The sequence below is a fragment of the Amblyomma maculatum genome, chromosome 1, assembly GCF_055883805.1.
Source record: "Amblyomma maculatum isolate TAMU_Amacu chromosome 1, ASM5588380v1, whole genome shotgun sequence".
NCBI lineage: Eukaryota > Metazoa > Arthropoda > Arachnida > Ixodida > Ixodidae > Amblyomma > Amblyomma maculatum.
The window spans coordinates 303,425,439-303,446,011 of NC_139344.1; the positions used below are offsets into that span (position 1 = coordinate 303,425,439).

The following is a 20,573-nucleotide window of genomic DNA, read 5'->3' on the forward strand; positions in this document are numbered from 1 at the left end:
AAAACTTATTGCTCCCTCTATAAATTCACCATGTAAGGCATTTTTTTTTTTTCGAGCAGATAGCTGAGCGGAAATCCACTATTTGCGTATTTCTTTTTCTGTTTAACGAATTTCAACGGAAAACTAGCCTCATATATTCATCTGAATAAAGTAAAGAAAGCTTAATAAGTATCATTTAAAATGCAGTATCCCAGGAAGTTCGAAGTACGAAAGGTAGAAAGACTGTAATGTTATTGGCAGAGTAAACTGTGCTGACTGAGGCTCCGCTGATGCCCCTTGAAACATAAAAATATTTACAGATGGTCGCTTAGATCTGACACGAAGAGTTTTAATCCAATCAGGAATTATATTTGTAATGAACACGTCAATTAAAAATGGCGAATTCTCAGTCACTCTTGTAGGAAGATTGATAGCACGCATTACATATCTATAGCCTAAGTATTGGAGAACCATGTTTTCATCAGGTTAATATTGATGTCAGCGCCAAAGATTAAGTGTAGTTTGTTATCATTGATGAAGGAAAGGAAATGTTCTAAATATTGCAGAAAATGTGCGACAGGCCCATTCGGCGGGCGATAGCAAACACGAAACATAGTGTTATTATGTTTCACTTACAGTATTTCATAGTCCTGTGTCATTGTCGAAAACTCGCTATTTCGCACAGAAATGGTTTTATATTTAGTATGCACACCCCGCCGACTCGACCGGTTGGCCAATTCAGATAGAAAGTATTTTGGGATGGAAGCCGAAAAATATTTACGACATCAGTACACCCTGTCTCCATCAGCATAATGACAACAAATGATCATTGGTTTGTTTGTTCGAAAAAGAGTCGTAAGTCATTTTCCTTGTTAACAAAAGAACGTGTGTTCAGATGAAAACACTTGAAAGCCCTGAGAAATCTAAATGACTAGTAAAACTAGTCACATAGGACATATTGGGTGCTATTGCCATTTCGTTCTTTCTAGTCAAATGAAACCTTATTTGAGTTTATCGCGGAATTGAAAATGACCACCGCATTCGCTCCGTCAGTTTTCCGCAATAGAACTGGTCAGTTCTCTCTTTATTTTTTATTCGATTGTTACTCCGCTTATCCCGAGGGCGCTACAGCAGGGGGGTTACACAGTGGAAAAAGCACATCTTCATTTATGGAACACACCTGTTTTCCCGCCACTTATCTCTGAATGGCTGGTTCGCAAAACGGCAGATTATTCCTGGTGTCTTATCTGCCTTTGATGGGAGGCGAGTGGTTGCCACCACATCAGTTTCCAGAAGCTGAGGCAAGTTGTTCAGCGCTGTGAACTTATTGATTTCATGGAGCAAGTTTTCGTTCTCTGCCGGTTTGATGCCGTGAAATTCAAGGTTAAGCTTTCTTCGCCGTTCCAGATTGTCTACCTCGTTTTTCAGAGTCGCAATTTCACTGTCCTGGGCCTCGACCTTCTCTCTTCTGTTAACTTCGCTTTAATGTTTTTTTCTATTCGTCGTACCTGCTCGGCCATGAATTGGACAGCAAGGCTTTCAACTGTTTCTTTGAGGGGTAGAAGATATTCCAGTCTTAATTTGTTGATGGATTGCAGCATCCTGTGCATCTGAGTCATTATTATCAGGCAGTGGAGCATGACCCTTTGCACAAGCTATGCAGCGCCACGCACTGCGGTACTGCTCCCCCTAGAGTGACATCAGAAATTCCTGCACATTTTCCAGTGTTGTCCACAACCACTGCAATCTATTTTTGCATCACGTTCTTCCAGTTGCATTCCACACGATGTACCCTCCTCTAGAGGCACTTTGACAATAACAGAAATGGCGATACATATTAAACAAATCTGTAACTAACCTGCAATGCCAGAGTCCCGTGCCGCTGCAGTTGCAGTCACTGGGCTTGCTTTATAGCTTGACCGACGGGCTTCAGACGCCATTCTTAGCGCAGAAAAACACACACGAGAGAAACTTCCCGTGTGCTTCGTTTTCTCTCGTGTGTGTTTTTCTGCGCTAAGAATGCCGACTGGTGGAAGCGATGCGCCAGCCTCGAACATAGGTTCCGCTTTGCGGCAATCACATTGCCATAGTTGATGGTAAGCGAAGGCTCGGTCGCAGCGTATCTGCAATGCCAGAGAATTACTGCTTAACACAGCGCCTGTCATGGTCCGGTACTGCGGTTATTACCTTCCAGCGTCGCACATTGTAAAGTGCTGTTCATTACCGAGGCTTTTAAACATTACCTTTTTGCTTTTCCCTGAGTTACTTACCAAGCAGATGTCACCAAGGAAACACTAATTACCGCTCCATCAACCCTTATCCATGTCCTTCTTCCGAGCAAGCAATGCGCAGAATTGGGTCACCTCGCGTAACACCTTTCTTTGTGCATGGTTGCTCTGCTAGTTATCATCCAGTAATTTCACTCGTCTACGCCCTGATTACGCAATGCCTACATGAAATGCAATGAATACTCGTTACATTGCGAGATGACGTTCAGGTTTTGAGGAAGCGACTTGGAGTGCAAGCTTCAGCAATGGACCTAAGCCCATATTAGAGACATATTCAGAAATGATCACTGCCTTTCATATCTTCGCCTGGATTCCAGGCTGCTCTTTTTTTAGTGCAGATTAGGTAAGAAGATGTATTGGCTTGATTGGCATGCAGTCCTGGAAGGGTTTGAGAAGTGCCAAGTTGCAAGCAGTGCCATGATAGGAGCCACTTGGTTCTCAGCGCGCAACGACACATTGATAATGGAACAAACGTAAGACAGACAGGACGATAAGAACATTGCCAAGCAGCAGTTGGTCTATGGAGTATGTCTGCAGAAGGTTGTGGGGATTCTCACGGGGCTGCGGCTCCGCTCTGAAAACCGAGGCCACACCGCTAGCTCTGGCCACAGCAGTGGCCGTGAAGAACGACACACCGAGGCAAACATAGCCAGCGGGCCAAGATGTTTATTGGGAACGCCCAATGTTCTTCCTCGGTGTCACTGCAGCATCCGCGCGCTACGGCGTCGCGGCGTAGTCTCTCTGGGTGAAGCTGCTGTCCGCCGAGATGAGAGGGGAGGGGGAAGGAGGGGCCGTTCTCTCACCCCTGCGCTCTCCGCCACAGCACCGCAGGAAGGAGGCCAGAAGGGGAAAGATGAGGGCTCCCCGAGAGAGAGAGAGGGTGTTCGCCGCGTCGTGCGGGCGAGGGAAATGTTGAATTCCCACAAGGTCGGCGATGATTTGCCCGCTAAACGTTTACCTGCATGTGTCGTAGTTGCCGTTGGAGTTGGTGGGTATAGGGTGAGACACTTTCGTCTATAGATTTTTTTGCGGCTCAAGTCGTACGTGTGTACAAACCAAAGCGACAAGAAGATCTAGAAGGAATGTCGTTGCTATGACAACCACATACACAGCATACAGATAGGCCTAGCAGCTTGAAATTATCTAGAAAACCAGGGATATTTGTAGCTAATACCTCGCCGTATAGACGAGAGTGAGTGTAGTACAAGAGAATTCCAACTTTTAGTTAGTGCTAGCTATCGCGTCGGTGAAAACAGCAGCGAGGTGTATTCGTTCCTGTGGATGGATGGATGGATGGAATATAAAAGCGTCCCCTTTGAAACGGGGTGGTAGCAGTTGCTATCATGCTCAGTTTCGCTCTATATCTTAATTATTATTTTAGATCGGTTAACTACACCATCATTCTATTTGTTGAATTTTTCTTTCTACATTACTAACAGTGTGTCACTTTTCTGCTTTTAAGCCACCAGTCTTCCAGTTGTTTTTTGCTAGCTTCCACCGTAGGTTTATTCACCCGGCCACTGGTATCTCTAAACACCAGAGCTTCAGGAACAGTGATTGCGCCTGCATCGACTTCTGGATGGATACCATTACATTCGAGTATAATATTGTCAATTGTTTCTGTGCATTTATCACATACTGCACTGCACATGCGTCATCTTCATTGTTAAATTTCTTTTTTTAGCTTGTAAGGTTCCGTGAACGGTGAAGTGACAGGCAGACATCAGGAAGGCGAATGGCCAGCCTTTATTCCGTGCTCTGTTATATAGGCCCCGGCCAGCCCGATCGGCGAGGGCAATGATAAGAGGCGCGCCTTGTGCCTAGTGGCACGAGTGACGCAGCTTACGCTGGCCCACGTCTTATCGTAACGCGATACATCTTTTTTCTCTCGAAAAAAAAAAAAAACAAAAAAAAAACTCATTACTTCAGGTGACTTGATTAAAGTTGCTGTCGTACTGAAGGCGCTGTGGAGGTCGTCTCTGCCTACTGGATCGTCTCGGGGGAGGAGTGTGCGCTTGTGTTGTAGCCGGAAGAGTGGCGCTCGAAGTTTCAGGAACTGTTGCAGGCGGTGTGGTCCGGTGATCAGCTTCTTCCACGAGATCGTAGTCAAGTGCCTCCGGATTGAAAGGCTCGCTTGTGGGAAGCAGATGTTGCCGGTTCCGCCTAAGGACCTTGTTTCTTTCGGTTAAGATTTTGTACGACCTTGGGTGCGTTGTGGCGATAACTTTCGCTTTGTGCGACCATATTTTCTTTTTGAATCTGACAGTTTGGCCCTTTTCAAGGGGTGGAAGTGGGCCTCGTGAATGATCAGTCTGAACATGCTTCTGTACTACCGTCTTGGTTTGGTCTTTGAAATCTGGCAAAGTTGACCTCAGTAGTCTTCCTTGTAACAGCTCTCCCGGAGACCGTCCATCTTCTAGAGGAGTCGACTTGTAACTAAGGAGACCAAGAGAAAAATCATCACCCGCTTCCATTGTTTTCTTCAAAATCCGTTTGATTATCTGTACTCCCTTCTCCGCTAAGCCGTTGGAACGGGGAAAGTGTGAACTAGATGTCACATGACGGAAGTTGTACTTGCTTGCGAAAAGGCGGAAGTCTCGACTGGCGAACTGGGGCCCATTGTCGGTGCACACTTCCATCGGGATTCCATATCTTGCAAATATGGCCCCCAGTTTTGTTATGACTGACGCCGACGACGTGTCGTTGAGCTCCTCGACTTCTGGAAAATTTGAGAAAGCATCGTACACAGACAGATAAGATTTTCCCCCGTACTGGAATATGTCGACGCCAACCCTATACCACGGATAGTCTGGTACCGGCCTCATAAGCAGTGGTTCCGCAGGTTGGCTGTACGCGTGACGTCTGCACACCGCGCATTTTTTAGTCATAGCAGTGATTTGTGCACTCAAGCCAGGCCAGAACACAAATCTTCGTGCCCTCGCTTTACATTTATTGATGCCCATGTGGCCTTCATGAATGCGTTCCAGCATCTCTTTCCGCATGCTCGCCGGCACTATCACTTTGCTGCCTTTTAGCACGATACCTTTCACTACGGAAAGTTCGCTGGCGAAAGGTTTCAGCTCTCCTTGTATGCGTGTTCCAGCATAAATACTTTCTTTTACTGCGCAAAGGTACGGGTCATTATCAGTGGCGTCCACAAGCCGCTTTAGCGTGGCGTCACTCACGAAAGCATTCACCGTACTCACAGCATGGATTTCGATGTCACCTTCACCTGCTGCGTCATCTTCTGTAGTGGCTGCTGCGGCTCGTGACAGCATGTCGGGCAGAAGGAGCTGTTTCCCTGGAACATATTGCATAGTGAAATTGTACTTCAACAATCGCAAAAAGAACCTTTGAAGCCTTGGTGGCATGTCCCCAATTGATTTTTCAGCGATTGCAAGCAGGGGTCGGTGGTCGGTCTCTAAAATAATATGTCGGCCATAGATGAAGTAGTGAAATTTCCGACAGCCGAACGCCACTGCCAAGACTTCTTTTTCGATTTGCGAGTAACGTTGCTCAACTGAAGTGAGCGTTCGTGACGCGTACGCCACGGGCCGCCAGTTATCGCCATGAAGCTGCAGTAGGGCCGAGCCCAAACCATTCCGTGACGCCACTTTTGTTTCTTTGCTAGGGTCGAAGATAGCAAGCAGTGGCTCCTCGCTCAGGCATTTGCAGATTTCTTGCCATTCTTGCGCGTGGTTGGGAGTCCATTCAAAAACTGCGTCATGCTTAATCAAACTGCGCAACTGCGGGGTCTTTAGTGCCAAAGAAGGAATATATTTCGAAAAATAATTTGCCACGCCGAGTAGACGTTGCACTCCCTTCTTATCTGATGGAACAGGTATTTCAGTTATGGATTTGACGAGTGCTTGGTTAGGAGTTATACCCTTTTTCGAAATTATGTCGCCTAAAAATTCGATTTCCTCGACTCCAACCTTACACTTCTCTGCATTTAGTGCGAGGCCGGCCCGCCTCGATAATTCAAATACAGATTTTAAGCGTTGATCGTGCTCCTCCCTTGATGTTCCCCATACCAGAATGTCATCCACGTAAACGTGCACACCCGGCAGCGACTCGAAGATTTCGCTCAATATCTTCTGAAAGACTTCAGACGCGGAAGAGATGCCAAATGGCAGCCTTAAGAAACGGTACCTCCCAAATGGTGTTGCGAAAGTACAAATGAGCGAAGTCTTATGGTCAAGAGGGATTTGATGGAAGCCAGCTTTTGCGTCTAGACGGCTGAAAACTTTCGCGCCGGCCAACTCTGCTTCTATGTCTTCCCTCCGCGGCATCTCGTAATGTTCTCTCTTTAAGCACGCATTAATCTTTCTCGGATCCATGCATAGCCTTAGCTTTCCGTCTTTCTTTTTAACAATTACTAAAGGGCTCACCCAGTCCGTTGGCTCATTGACTTTTGTTATGATGCCAGCCTCTTCCATTCGTTGCAGCTCGTGGCGCAGGGGCTCCCGCAGTGCCAAGGGTACACGCCGAGCGGCTTGAACGGTTGGGACGGAACCTTCACGGAGCACCATCTTGTATTGGCGTTGGACGCACCCGGTGCCTTGAAAAATGTCGCTGTACTCTTCAAGCAGTTTTTCGGAGCTGTTCTTTATCACCGAATCCACTTTTCGGGAAATCAACCCGAGCCGTTCCGCTGCCTGAAGACCAAGAAGCGCCTGACATCCTTTCTTGACCACGAAAAATATCAAGCTGCAATTTTGTTCGCCGATAGCCACGCGTTGGTTGATAACGCCCAAGTGCTTGATTGTGCATCCACTGTAGGATCGCAGGGTGGAACTGCTGTGCTTGAGCGGTGGCGTAGGCTTGATGTTCTTGTAGACAGAGTAAGGCAATAGGTTTGCTTGCGATCCCGTGTCCACTTTCAACAAAACGGCTGCATTACCAACGTTTGCCTTAACCATCCAGTCCCGTCGACTTGCCACGCTGTCCACGCAGATGTCTAAGATGTCGAAGTCTTCATCATTGTCATCTCTCAATTCACTTACTTGTGCTGGTTTTCGGTAGCGTACGGCGAAGTGATTCTTTCCCTGGCATTTTCTGCATGTCTTCCCATAAGCAGGACAGGTGAGTGCCTTGTGTTCTCTGCCACACTTCGAGCACCTTACTTTGTTTTGCAGCCTTGTTCCTTTTTGAGTCTCCTTCACAGGATCGACCTGTTTTTCTTTCTGTCCCCATGATTCGTTCTGAAGAGCTGCTGCTTCGAATGCTTTGCAGATTTGTTCCGCTTTGGGCAACGTCAGCTGATTGTCCTGAAGAAGTTTTGCCCTGAGGGTCTCATTATTGATTCCAATTACTATCTGGTCGCGGATCATGGAATCAGTTAACCCTTCAAAATTGCAGTGTCGTGCCTGTTTTTTCACGTCCCGTGAAAACTGCTCAAAGGTTTCTCCTGCATCCTGGAATCTTGTCCGGAACAAGTATCGTTCGTACACCTCATTCGTCTGTGCGCCCCGGTAGCTGTCAAACTTTTTTACGACGGTCTTATAGTCCTCTTTGCTTTCGCCATCGTTGAATGTAAAATTATTAAAGACCTCGATAGCGTCGTCACCGGCTAAAGTTAAGAGCATCGCAGTCTTTGCTGAATCGCTCAACGGACTGTCATGTGGCTTCACTACGGTAAAGTATAGTTCCAGCTTCTGTCTAAAGAGCTGCCAATTCTTGGAAACGTCACCTGTGATGCGAAGTGGGTCTGGGGGTTTCAGAAGCTCCATCCTTGCAGCCTGGCGTCGAAGTCTTCTGTCTGTTCAGGGCGCTGTCGATGACGGGGGACCACTTCTGACACCATGTAAGGTTCCGTGAACGGTGAAGTGACAGGCAGACATCAGGAAGGCGAATGGCCAGCCTTTATTCCGTGCTCTGTTATATAGGCCCCGGCCAGCCCGATCGGCGAGGGCAATGATAAGAAGCGCGCCTTGTGCCTAGTGGCACGAGTGACGCAGCTTACGCTGGCCCACGTCTTATCGTAACGCGATACATAGCTAAAGCAAATTCTAAAGTTAAAGCTCAGACACTTTGGTCATCTGATGAGAAGAGAGGAGTCGCTGGAGAAAGATTTGATGTTGAGAAAGGTTGAGGGTCGCCGGAGAAGGGGTAGGCAGCGAACGCGATGGTTAGATGGCATCCTCGAGGCGCTGCAGATGAAGTTATGTGATGTTAGGAAGATAGTGAGAGACCGGAAAGCGTGGCGTGACATGGTCTATAGGGTCACGAAGAGTCGGACACGACTGAACGACTGAACTGAACTCTTGAGTTATCAAAGAAATATTCCTTCCTGATCTGCATTTTCCACTTTCGGTATAATTCCACACTCTGTTTCTTTTCCATCGAATTTATCCAATTTTTACCTTCTGTGTTTTCACCTGTTGCTTAATGCTCTTTACTTCTCCGTCCTTGTGACTAGTATACTTACTAGTTAGTTTCCTAATTCTTTTCCTCCATTGTGAGTGAACGCTTTTTAGGTATAGGTATTTAAATACCGAAGCGGACGGCCAGCGCGCCGCCATGTTGTCAACGCATCCCGCAAGGCACGCAGCAACGGGCGCCCGCAAGAGATCCGCGCATCCGTTACCCGCATCGTCACTGCCCAAATAAAAGTTTCTATCTATATGCAGCGGTAACGAATATATCACCCGACAAGAAACACGGAGCATAAAAGTTAGGACGGGCTGAATAACAACACGTCGCTTAATCTGCCTCGCGTTGTGAAACGCCTTCTTTGCCTGCTTGTTTTCTGCCAATAAGGAAAAGTACTCTCTCCATTCTCTTGAGGCGAGCGCTACAAACGCAACCTTTTCATAATGCGCAAAAATGCATGAAATATTTGGATCACAACATTCAGAAGCACAAGCAAGCAATGCGCGGAGAAGAACGCGGAAAGTACGGATTGTACAACTGCTGCACTCCGTCGCTGGAATTGCCGCTGCTTTGTCGTCAAGGAGAACGAAGGGGCCGGACTCCATCTGATCAACCGCGGCCATTCGCAGCGGCCTGGGAAGTTTTGACTACGTCGTCTGTTCTAATCCCTGTGACAACCTCTAACCTGACTAAAAGTACAACAACGAACAGTTTGATGCGATTGTCAGATGAAGGAAGGCAAAAAACGTGGCCGCGGACGGGTCTTGTTGCATCCAGTGGTGCTTGGCTTACTGCGTGCGTCATTACAGGGCCGCTTGACGTCATCTTCCTACTTTCCGTTTTATGATTTCACCATCTCGCGAATGAACGACGCCGGTTTTTCTCTCAGAAATCGACGAACGCAGAGGTCGCAAGCAGGAGCCATTTCCACCTCCAAGTTGCACCGTGAGACGAGGTCACGTGACTAAAGCATAGCCAATCATTTATGATTAAGAAAAGAAATTGTATATTCTGAGGTTTATTGTTCCAAACTGCTCATGAGGGAAGTCTTATTGCAGGGCTGTGAATTCTTTAGACCACCTGAGATTATTAGCAAGTGCTGACATTGTCAAGCACACCTGCGTGTTTTTTTTTAATTGGTCTCTATCAGAGTACAGCAGTGAAGCGACAAGAGATGTTTTAATTTCGTATGCTTTTATTGATCGAATCCAACCAAGGATATCGAGCTCAGGAAGCGAGTGCGGATCGTGTTCAATTATTGCACTGAAATCTTTCTTCTTTGAAAATCCCTTGGCCCGCTGTGCTGCAGAAGCAGGGCCGGCCGAAGCTTAATCCGAAGCCCGCCATAAACCATGTGACTTCATTTACGCCGAAAAGAATATCCTGCCCGTCACTGTTGTGATCACTGTCATGTTATTTCAGACATGAAGCTCATATTAGGAAGCCACACACTAGTTGACACCGGGACATTGAATAAAGGACCTGGGTTGCATAAACGCAAATGGATACATGCCAAACACTTTGCCGATAACACCGTAAGGCGCCTTCCTGTGAAGTCTCAAATATCAATCCCGAAAGCTCCTTTTACGTTGCTCTCTTCTATTCAGGCGGCTTAAGAAAACGTGTCGTACTCATAAACGTTCTTATTCTAGATTTAAACACCACTGAGACATTTAAAGGCATGGCTGTCAAATGCAGCACCCGGGGAAAACATAAACGTGCGGGCAGTCGACGGCCGAAGCGGACAAATTCTCAAAGGAGGAGGATTGCAGCGCCTTTGGGGCACGCCAAGAAGACAAGAACTGTTTACATCTGGGTTTCTGGGAAGGCAACCGCCAGAGCAGTAATTGTGTATCTCGAGTTTCTGCGGCGCACAAAGTGTTGAGCATTGCCCAGTCGGCGGTCGTGTAAATACTGGTCCATGTAGAAAGATTATGCATAGCGAATGTACTCGCTCAGGGTCATTCTGAGACAGCTGTGTTTGGTAAAACTGTTCTGGACAGTCTAAGCGCAGATGCTGAAATTATGATTCTGTTGGCAGTGTCAACGTAGTAAAGCGAAATAATGAGAACTATATCCAGTCAATCTCCAGTTTGTTTTTCTTGTGCTTATCTGGCAGCAAGAGTCGGCTAATAAAATAGTTTCCCAATAATCGTTTTGTGGTACGAAATGATAGAAATAAGCCGACATTTTCGCCTCTACACCAGCTGACTGTTTGTGCACATTTTGGTGGCCTCTAGCAACCTCACTTCTCAGAGAGGCTAATTTGTCATACTTTGGCACGCAGGCTTCTCACGGAAAACAAGCTGAAGCAGGTGCGGGCCAAGATGTTTTCGGGCCTGATACGCCTGAAAACCCTGTAAGTGCGACTCTGCTTTCGACCTTCACATTTTGCTAAACAATTCTTCCTTGTGTCGCAGGATGCTGCGCACCAACCAGCTGACGTTCATTGCCAATGACACGTTCGCTGACCTGGATTCCGTACATCTCCTGTGAGTGGCTCATTTATGATGTGCCTCTATGTGCACGCTTGTCAGGGCTGCGGAAATTTCCACTGCCTGGAGTTCCCGCGTGGTTCAGTTGTTGAGCCCTGTTTCTAACGGGATAAGCACAAAAAAATTCAAATGATTCCGCAGTTGGCCGCCTTGACCTTCATCACACCGCATGCGGCTACAAAATGACGTCTTGCCGCATCAGAATTGAGATTTTGGCGAGAAAAAAAAAATGGAAAATGCCCTCCTAATTATTGTCACAAAAATCAATGAGTCGCGTGCTTTCCCAGAGACAAGGTCGTCTGGGAGGTTTTCAGGGCATGATAGTCATTTCGTAGCATTGGCGTTCCTGTTGATGAGCAGCGATCCACAACTGCGGAATGAAGACAAACAAGTTTAGGGATCCTTGATTCGTAACCGTGATCTGTAGATGTGCAGAGGGCTACATACTTAGGGTCCTGAGAATGTTTTTCTCGTTAAGCGGACGTGTTGGAGTCTATGTGACGGGAGTAATAATGTTTGCACGCTTGTTTCCCCTTGATAACTCAGATACTCGTATGAGCTCTTTTTGTGAGTACCTGGCTTTGGTTATGATTTGGCCTCACATGTACAGGTTGGTTGGAGAAACATTGGGAGGCCTGAGTCAGCGGCAAATACGCATGGCTGCTTTATTTTGAAAGCACGGCGGTCATTTACTTCTCGGTAACGATGCATGTGCATTCGGCTTCTGAGGGCCGTTGGCAGCTCACGAATCCACGCCTGAGAGATGACGCAAACGGATTGCTTTTCAAGCCGTCGGCGTTGCCTAGCAACTGTCACATGGTATAGACCGAGAGCTGGGCCAGGAGTTGATGCCGTCGGCGTGGCACGGCGGCCGTATGCTCCAGGGCGCCTTTCGATTATTATGTGATGCGAGGAGGTATACGGGTAGAGAGCAGACGCTGGCAGTATAGAGGGATGGCAGAGCAGCCCGCCCAAAATGAAGCCATACGAAAACGGCAGTCTGGAGAGACCGAAGAACAGCGTGCCGAACGATTGGAAAAGCAGCGACGGCAAGAAGCGGAAAGACAGGCCCGACTAGCTTCTATGACAGGAGACGAAACGTGGAGTCCTGCAGGCCGAAGCCTCTGCTGCTCGGTGGAAGTCTCACTACTTTACTCATCATCGAAACGTCTTTATTGAGATCCTCTGTGATCCACTAACCTTAGCGTAGCCAGGGGGCCGTATCTCTCGCTACACCTCAGTAGAACTGCGAGCGAGTTGGTACATAATTAAACAAAACAATTTCGCTACACCATTAGACTTAACTGTAGTTAAACCACAGCTAATGTTTTCCTAGCCGGATGGCAGGAGGTGCTGTTTTAAGGTCATAGTCAATGCCATCGGTGCCTTTAACCACTGATTCTGTGACCCTAGTGCGCCAGGGCGTCACCCGACAAGAACGGGGTTCCTTTCGAGCATCTGCGCTTTGGTGAAGCTGGTAATGGGAGCCAACAGTAGGTCAGTCAATAACTGTGGAATGAAGGCAAAGGGGTGAAGAGACGATCATTGTGGTGCCGCCGTAACCCGTAGACCTGCCCCTCGCGAGCGGTTTATTTAGATGCAGGTGGCAGGGGTATTTTCTAGGCCGTGACCGTGTAGTCGGGAATATGGCGCATAATGAAAAAGAATGCTTTGAAGAGTAATTGGTACGGCTTTTTTTCTCAGCGCTGAAACCTGCCACTTTTTCACCCGCCGCCATTCTCTCACGGCACCTCTGCAAGTGACTGCAACTTGTTTCGTGTCTCAAGCCTTGCTGAGCATTCACGCAGGCCTAGATGTTTTGTAATGCATATGAGGTTGTTCGTCCCTGTCTGTCTGCAGGTCCTTGTACGACAACAAAATCCGGTGCATCTCGCGGGGTTCCTTCGACCGCATGTCCTCGCTGGCGACTCTGTGAGTTACGCAACACTGGCCGCCAGCGGCAGATGGGAGTGCAAGCTGTACGCCTTTTGCAGGAACCTGCTCGGCAATCCACTGCACTGCAGCTGCCACCTGCGCTGGTTGTCGGAGTGGCTGCGGCGCAGCGACACTGTGACTGGCAGCCCGCGTTGCCACTCACCAGTGCACCTCAAAGACCTGCCACTGCAGGACGTCGATCCTAAGCAGCTTGTGTGCTCAGGTGAGTAAACTCGTGCCTTGTACGTAAGTGTAGACAATGTGCTATTAGCCCACAAATTAATCAACTTGGGATGATTTCAGAGAAGCGAATTCTAACTGAATAATTATTGACTTGAACTGTGTATTGTTACGGGGCGGCAAAGGAATAGAGAACAGATAGGTGCCCTATTACGATGACTTTTTGATGAAAGCCAGTGGGCTTAGCGCGAGCACTCCTGCCCGTTCTACTGCTCGCTTCGTCCGTAACATTACCCATGGCCTCCGGGCGATCGTGGACGAGAAAGATTGTCGACGGCAATGGGATTCATGACAGAACCATGGACGTGACTAGATGGGTGAAGATAGAAGAAGGAAAACGCTACGATGGTCCCCGGGTGAGGTCGCTTTCAGGCCACAGGAGATTCGCGTGTCTTTGGTCGGCATGTCTGTGGGGTCATCGGGTCTCTCGTCGTGTCTAGTATCAGTATTTAACTGCGCTTCTCCGTCGTGTCTTGTGGTCGGGGACGGCGGCTCCGGAATGCTGGGGAGTAACCAACCGATGCCTCCCAGGAACCCGCTGCCGAAAAAAGCTCAGACACAGGGCGCCCAAGCTCCGGGCCATGATGAGGAGGGATGATAGGCGTACCCCGCACCTCCAACAAAAATGATGCAGGGCGGCAAGCTGTTGAAGAAAGGAAACAGGATAGGAGATGATGAGACCCATTGAATAGAAGCAGCAGGCCTAACGTGAGCACTCCTGCCCGCACCACTACCAGCTTCGTCCGTAACGTCACGTAGTGGTGACGAGGTCGACGACACAACTGAAGGGTCGATGATTGCACTAAAGAAACTCTTTATTTGGGCTGACTTGCGCCCGCAAAAGAACTAAGCAACTCGGCGGCGGCGATAGAAACAAACGTGCTCGTCGATCGTCGAACAAAGAATGCCCGTCACACTCGGCAACGCTCAATTTAAAGGCTGCACAGAAGAATCTAGATAACGTCGCAAACAGCTACCAGCACGGGCTGGAACATTGTGGAAAGACAAGCGAGTGGCCGGAACCTTCGAGACAGATCTCGGTGCGTCTTGCGCTACAACAAAACTGATAAAGGTGTGACTCGCGACATCGAGCAGTAACAAACAAAGATTACGGAACTGATACGCGGTCCAGAATCAGAGTGATAAGCATGTATGCCGGCGGCTGTTAAAAAACAATAAATACTGTTTTGAAGGTTTCGCGGCATTACTCCCCCCTTAAAAAAACGTCGCCTCGATGTTCCAAAACAAAGCGACTTAAACATAAACACTGCGAAGTTTAAACACCACAGATTGTTTAACGTGCGTAATAAGGCTTCAGTCGTACAACATGTACAATTTCTGGGCGTGCGCGTCGCCGTTGTGATGCTGAAGTTCCGTCGGGAATGACTTCATAGTCCAGTGGTCCGACGCGGCGAATGATTTTGTACGGCCCAAAGTATCGACGCAACAACTTTTCACTAAGTCCACGACGGCGAATTGGTGTCCAAACCCACACTTGGTCCCCTGGATTGTACTCTGCGTGGCGTCGTCGTAAGTTGTATCGTCGGCTGTCGGTGCGCTGTTGGTCTTTAATACGCAGCCGTGCGAGTCGTCGAGCTTCCTCTGCACGCTGCAGGTAGGCGGCGACGTCGAGGTTGTCCTCGTTGGTTACGTGCGGTAGCATTGCGTCGAGCGTCGTCGTGGGCTCCCTACCGTACACAAGCTTGAACGGGGTCGCTCTGGTCGTCTCCTGGATTGCCGTGTTATACGCGAAGATTACGTACGGCAAGATGGCGTCCCAGGTCTTGTGTTCAGCGTCGACGTACATAGCGATCATGTCCGCGATCGTTTTGTTCAGGCGCTCCGTAAGGCCATTGGTCTGGGGATGGTACGCAGTTGTTCGTCGATGGCTTGTGTGACTGTATTCCAGGATGGCTTGCGTCAACTCTGCCGTAAACGCCGTTCCCCGGTCCGTGATGAGCACTTCTGGGGCGCCGTGTCGCAAGAGGATTTGTTCGACAAAAAATTTGGCGACTTCTGCCGCGGTACCATTGGGCAGTGCTTTTGCTTCGGCGTAACGGGTAAGGTAGTCAGTGGCCACGATGATCCACTTGTTACCCATAGACGAAGATGGAAAGGGGCCAAGGAGATCCATCCCAATTTGTTGAAAGGGCATAATTGGGGGCGGAATCGGGTTTAGTAGTCCTGCTGGTCTGATCGGCGGCGTCTTGCGTCGTTGGCACTCACGACACGTCTTCACGTAGTGGGCAACTTCGGCAGGCAGTCGCGGCCAGTAGTACTTCTCCTGGATTCGATGCAACGTGCGCGCAAATCCCAGGTGGCCTGCTGTGGGCTCATCGTGTAACGCCTGCAGAATCTCTTGCCGGAGGGTTTTGGGCACCACGAGAAGCTGCGCGGTCTTGTTGGGTGCGAAGTTCTTCTTCACGAGGAGGCCATTGCTTAACGTGAAGGATGATAAATTTCGCCTGAACACACCAGGAGGGGAAGCGGTATTTCCTTCCAAGTAATCGGCTAGCGCTTTCAGCTCAGGGTCTGATCGCTGTTGTTCTGCGAAACTGCTGGCGCTTACCGGTCCCAAAAAGGCGTCGTCGTCATCGTCCTTCGGGGGAGCATCGACGGGAGCGCGGGATAAGCAGTCTGCGTCGGAATGCTTTCGGCCCGACTTATAGACAACAGTCATGTCAAATTCTTGAAGTCGTAGGCTCCATCTGGCAAGGCGGCCGGAGGGATCTTTCAAATTAGCTAGCCAGCAGAGCGCGTGATGGTCGCTTACCACCTTGAATGGTCGGCCGTATAGGTATGGACGAAACTTAGAAGTGGCCCAGAGAGGCACTCCTTCTCGGTCGTCGAGTAATTGGCTTCGGCTTTTGTGAGTGACCTGCTAGCGTAGGCGATTACTTTCTCCTGTCCGGCACTCTTCTGGACGAGAACGGCTCCTAGGCCCACACTGCTCGCGTCGGTGTGAATTTCGGTCTCGGCGTTTTCATCAAAGTGGCTAAGTACAGGAGGGCATTGCAGGCGGCGCTTGAGTTCGTCGAAGGCTTCTCTTTGCGGCGCTTCCCATTTAAAAGGTACGTCAGCCTTTGTAAGCTGCGTCAACGGTTCGGCGATCCGCGAAAAGTTTCTGACAAATCGTCGATAATAAGCGCACAGCCCAAGAAATCGGCGCACAGCTTTCTTGTCGGCAGGCGGTGGGAATTGTGCGATTGCAGCTGTTTTCTCCGGGTCTGGGCGAATACCGTCCTTGCTAACTATGTGACCTAGGAATCGGAGTTCTTCGTAGGCGAAGTGACACTTCTCTGCTTTTAGTGTTAGTCCCGATGACTTGATGGCTTCCAACACTGTCTGTAGTCGTTTCAGGTGGTCTTCAAAGGTTGACGAGAAGACAACAACGTCGTCCAAATATACCAAACAAATTTGCCACTTCAAGCCTGCCAAGACTGTGTCCATTACTCGTTGAAACGTGGCTGGTGCGGAGCAGAGGCCAAATGGCATCACCTTAAATTCATAAAGGCCGTCCGGTGTGATGAATGCGGTCTTCTCGCGATCTCTTTCGTCGACCTCAATTTGCCAATATCCGCTCTTCAGGTCCATCGATGAGAAGTACCTTGCACTGCAGAGCCGGTCGAGAGTGTCGTCGATGCGGGGAAGCGGGTAGACATCCTTCTTCGTTATGCTATTCAAGCGGCGGTAATCAACGCAAAAGCGAAAGGTGCCGTCTTTCTTCTTCACCAAAACGACTGGTGCCGCCCAGGGGCTGTTCGATGGCTGGATTACGTCATCACGCAGCATTTCCTGAACTTGATCACGAATGGCCTGGCGTTCTCGTGGCGATACACGATAAGGGCTTTGGCGCAGAGGTCGGGCGTGTTCGTCCGTTATTATGCGGTGCTTGGCCAGTGGTGTTTGTCGTACCTTCGATGACGATGAGAAGCACTCCCCGTAGCTTCGAAGCAGACTGAGAATCTGGTCTTTCTTACTGTGGGTCAATGCCGGGCTGATGTCAAATGTGGGCTGACGGAATAGGTCCGGTGCGTCTTCCAGCGTTTGGTCGTGGAGGGCGAATACATCTTTGAGGTCGGCTAATTCGTCGAGAAAAGCGATCGTCGTGCCCTTGTTGAGATGCCGGTATTCTTCGGTGAAGTTTGTTACCAGCACCTGAGCTTGACCTCCCCGGAATTTCGCGATGCCTCTTGCGATGCCGACACCTTGTTCTAAGAGCAATTGGATATTTCCTTCGACGATGCCTTCAGCGGTTTCGATGTTGGCGCTACCTACGCAGACTGCGATGCTTGATCGGGGCGGGACGGTCAATTCTTCATCGAGGACGTTTAGAGCGATGTGTTGCGTCAACGTCGTCGTAGCACGAATGGCTTTGTCTGCAGAGAGCCTGATGAGCTTGGATCGCAAGTCGATGATAGCCCTATGTTCATTTAGGAAGTCCATGCCTAAAATCACGTCGCGGGAGCACTGCTGCAAGACCACAAAGCTGGTGGGGTAAGTACGCCCATTTACGGTTATTCTTGCAATGCATCGTCCCGATGGAGTAATCAGATTGCCACCTGCGGTGCGAATCAGCGGGCCATCCCAAGCGGTGGTAACTTTTCTGAGCTGAGAGGCTAGCGGTCCACTAATGACAGAATAGTCAGCTCCGGTGTCTACTAGGGCAGTGACTCTGCGACCGTCGATATCAACTTCAAGGTCACTTGTTCGCGTCCTCGCATTGCACGTGGGCCTTGGTGTCCGATCTCGGCTCCGTCGTTTCTTCAGGTCATGGCCGGGGCATACCGTTGTTACTTCGCTGGGCGGCGGTGTCTGCTTGCACTCTGGTCGTGTTGTCGTCGATGTCGTCGTGTGGAGCGGCGATGAAATGGTTGCGTCGTCGTTAGTGGTCGTCGGCGGCGGAGGATCTTCGTCTTTTCGCCGTTGAGCAACTTCACCTCCAAAGGTTGCTGCCTTTAGTTTCCCCTACGGGGGCTAGGAGACCGTCCTTGCACGTAACTGTGGCCCGGCGACGCAAATCGGGCATTGTACGGCGATGGTGATCGTGATAGACGCCTTGGCGACGAGTGCTCTCCGCTGCGCAGGAAGTCGTTGATTTCCTGTGGTCGCTCGCCAGGACGGGGTCGTGGGGCGTCGACAGCGAAACCACGGAGGCCGATCCGCCTATACGGGCAGTGACGGAGGATGTGTCCTGCCTCACCACAATGGAAGCAGAGCGGTCGGTTGTTTGCTGTCCTCCAGGCGTCGCACTTTCTGGGGCTTGGGGGTCGTTGGTAGGCTTGGCGGGCGGGGACCAAGGGGAGGCTTTCGGGAACAGGACGGTTGCGGGGAGGGCTCGGAAAGTCATCACGTCGGGGCGGAGGGCGACGTAATGCACCAGCGTAGTTCATCGCTGTTGCCTCGTGTGCTGGAACAGTCGCAGCCGTCGCTTGAGGAACGCCCAGCGCCTGCTGGACTTCTTCACGGATGACGTCCGCGAGCGTCGCCACCTGCGGTTGTTGCGATGATGGCATCAGTCGGCGGAGCTCTTCTCGCACGATCTCTCGGATGAGGTCCCGAAGGTTCTCTCCGCTTGTGGATGCGTTGGGGTAGTGGTTTGAGCAGTCCGGCTGAAGTGGTCGCTCGTAGTGGCGCATCCGGGTGGCCAACGTCTTCTCGATAGTAGACGCCTCCGTTTCAAATTCCGCCACGGTTTTTGGCGGATTTCGGACAAGGCTTGCAAAAAGCGATTCTTTGACGCCTCGCATTAAAAAATTTGACCCTCTCTCCTTCGGTCATGTTAGGGTCGGCGCGGCGAAAGAGGCGCTTCATCTCCTCAACGTATGCCAGGACAGGCTCGTCAGTAAGTTGGAGTCTTGACTGAAGGAGGGCCTTGGCTCTTTCCTTTCGGACGACGCTTGAAAAGGCAGTAAGAAACGCTTCCTTGAAAGTCTCCCAATCATTCATAATTGCTTCATGATTTTCGAACCAAACTCGGGCATGTCCTTGCAGAACAAAGTAAACTTGCCTAAGTTTCGCGGCGTCGTTCCAGCCGTTAAAATCTGCCACACGGTCGAAAAGGTCCATCCAATCTCCCGCATCTTCATCCGGTAGTCCATGGAAGCAGGGGGGCTCACGGGGTTGGACGAAAACAACCGGTGCTGTAGGCTGGGCCATTGTCAGCGTCGATGTCTGCCGAGATCGAATGGGGTCAGGCAGCAGACCGTGTTCGGGTTGTAGGCCTTGAAGTCGGCGGCTGGCTCGGTGACCTGTAGGCTGGTCTTCCAGGGCGGCAGGAACACGGCTTGGGTCTTCGCTCGAAGGATCAAAGGCAGCACCTCCACCAGATGTCACGTAGTGGTGACGAGGTCGACGACACAACTGAAGGGTCGATGATTGCACTAAAGAAACTCTTTATTTGGGCTGACTTGCGCCCGCAAAAGAACTAAGCAACTCGGCGGCGGCGATAGAAACAAACGTGCTCGTCGATCGTCGAACAAAGAATGCCCGTCACACTCGGCAACGCTCAATTTAAAGGCTGCACAGAAGAATCTAGATAACGTCGCAAACAGCTACCAGCACGGGCTGGAACATTGTGGAAAGACAAGCGAGTGGCCGGAACCTTCGAGACAGATCTCGGTGCGTCTTGCGCTACAACAAAACTGATAAAGGTGTGACTCGCGACATCGAGCAGTAACAAACAAAGATTACGGAACTGATACGCGGTCCAGAATCAGAGTGATAAGCATGTATGCCGGCGGCTGTTAAAAAACAACAAATACTGTTTTGAAGGTTTCGCGGCAGTATGTTTTCATTTCTTTAGAATGTACCCTTCAGCGCTGTAGGTACAAAGTGGAATAAAATAACGTGAAAGGAAGAAGACCAACAGCAGCACTACATGAGGCAACTTCTTTATTGCGGCAGCGTTGCAAATCTATGTTCTTTTCAACAATAGCCGGCATGCAGCTTTATCACTTGGCTTGTGACGTGCAGATCTATCTTGGTGGTGCAGCGAGGGCCTGGACGCGGTTTTATCACTTTCTTCTTAGCTCAGGATGAGCCGAGATTTGTCGCAAATTACTGCAGCCTCTGTCCTCATATTTTTTTCAGACTGTTCAAGTTTCCTTCGGCCCGTTTTATCTAGATTTTTTTCGCTGACTTTAAACTCGGCGCTGCTGAATGCAGCGGGTATTCATAGTTCGATGACCGCCGAGCACGCTCTTGCTGTTATCGCTGCCGACGAGCTATTTCACTTTTTTGCAGGTGAAATAAGTCACTC

General features: G+C 49.7%; 2 protein-coding genes across 2 annotated transcripts in view; one reads left to right on the forward strand and one right to left on the reverse strand.

Annotated features, from left to right (window-relative positions):
* The window catches only part of sli (slit guidance ligand), a 793,209-nt gene that overhangs the window by 639,995 nt on the left and 132,641 nt on the right, over nucleotides 1-20,573 (forward strand). The window contains exons 19-22 of the mRNA XM_084583167.1: nucleotides 10,930-11,001; nucleotides 11,063-11,134; nucleotides 12,998-13,069; nucleotides 13,132-13,295. Of these exons, the coding sequence (XP_084439293.1) occupies nucleotides 10,930-11,001; nucleotides 11,063-11,134; nucleotides 12,998-13,069; nucleotides 13,132-13,295 (380 nt within the window). The remainder of the gene's footprint in view (nucleotides 1-10,929; nucleotides 11,002-11,062; nucleotides 11,135-12,997; nucleotides 13,070-13,131; nucleotides 13,296-20,573) is intronic.
* Nucleotides 3,967-8,227, reverse strand: LOC146206956 (uncharacterized). The gene is made up of 3 exons (XM_084584077.1): nucleotides 6,659-8,227; nucleotides 5,474-5,568; nucleotides 3,967-4,986 (listed from the first exon to the last, which is right to left on the reverse strand). Exons 1-3 carry the CDS (start codon nucleotides 7,997-7,999, stop codon nucleotides 4,815-4,817), a joined length of 1,608 nt encoding a protein of 535 aa, XP_084440203.1. The 5' UTR covers nucleotides 8,000-8,227; the 3' UTR covers nucleotides 3,967-4,814.

Bases quoted from the DNA above. Each gene is read 5' to 3' on its own strand.
- LOC146206956 (XM_084584077.1), bottom strand. From the start codon at position 7,999: ATGGAGCTTCTGAAACCCCCAGACCCACTTCGCATCACAGGTGACGTT. The intron at 5,569-6,658 runs GTGAGCCCTTTA...AATATGTTCCAG, and splicing joins TCAATGAGCCAACGGACTGG to GGAAACAGCTCCTTCTGCCC. The intron at 4,987-5,473 runs GTGAGTACGGTG...CAAATTTTCCAG, and splicing joins GTGACATCGAAATCCATGCT to AAGTCGAGGAGCTCAACGAC.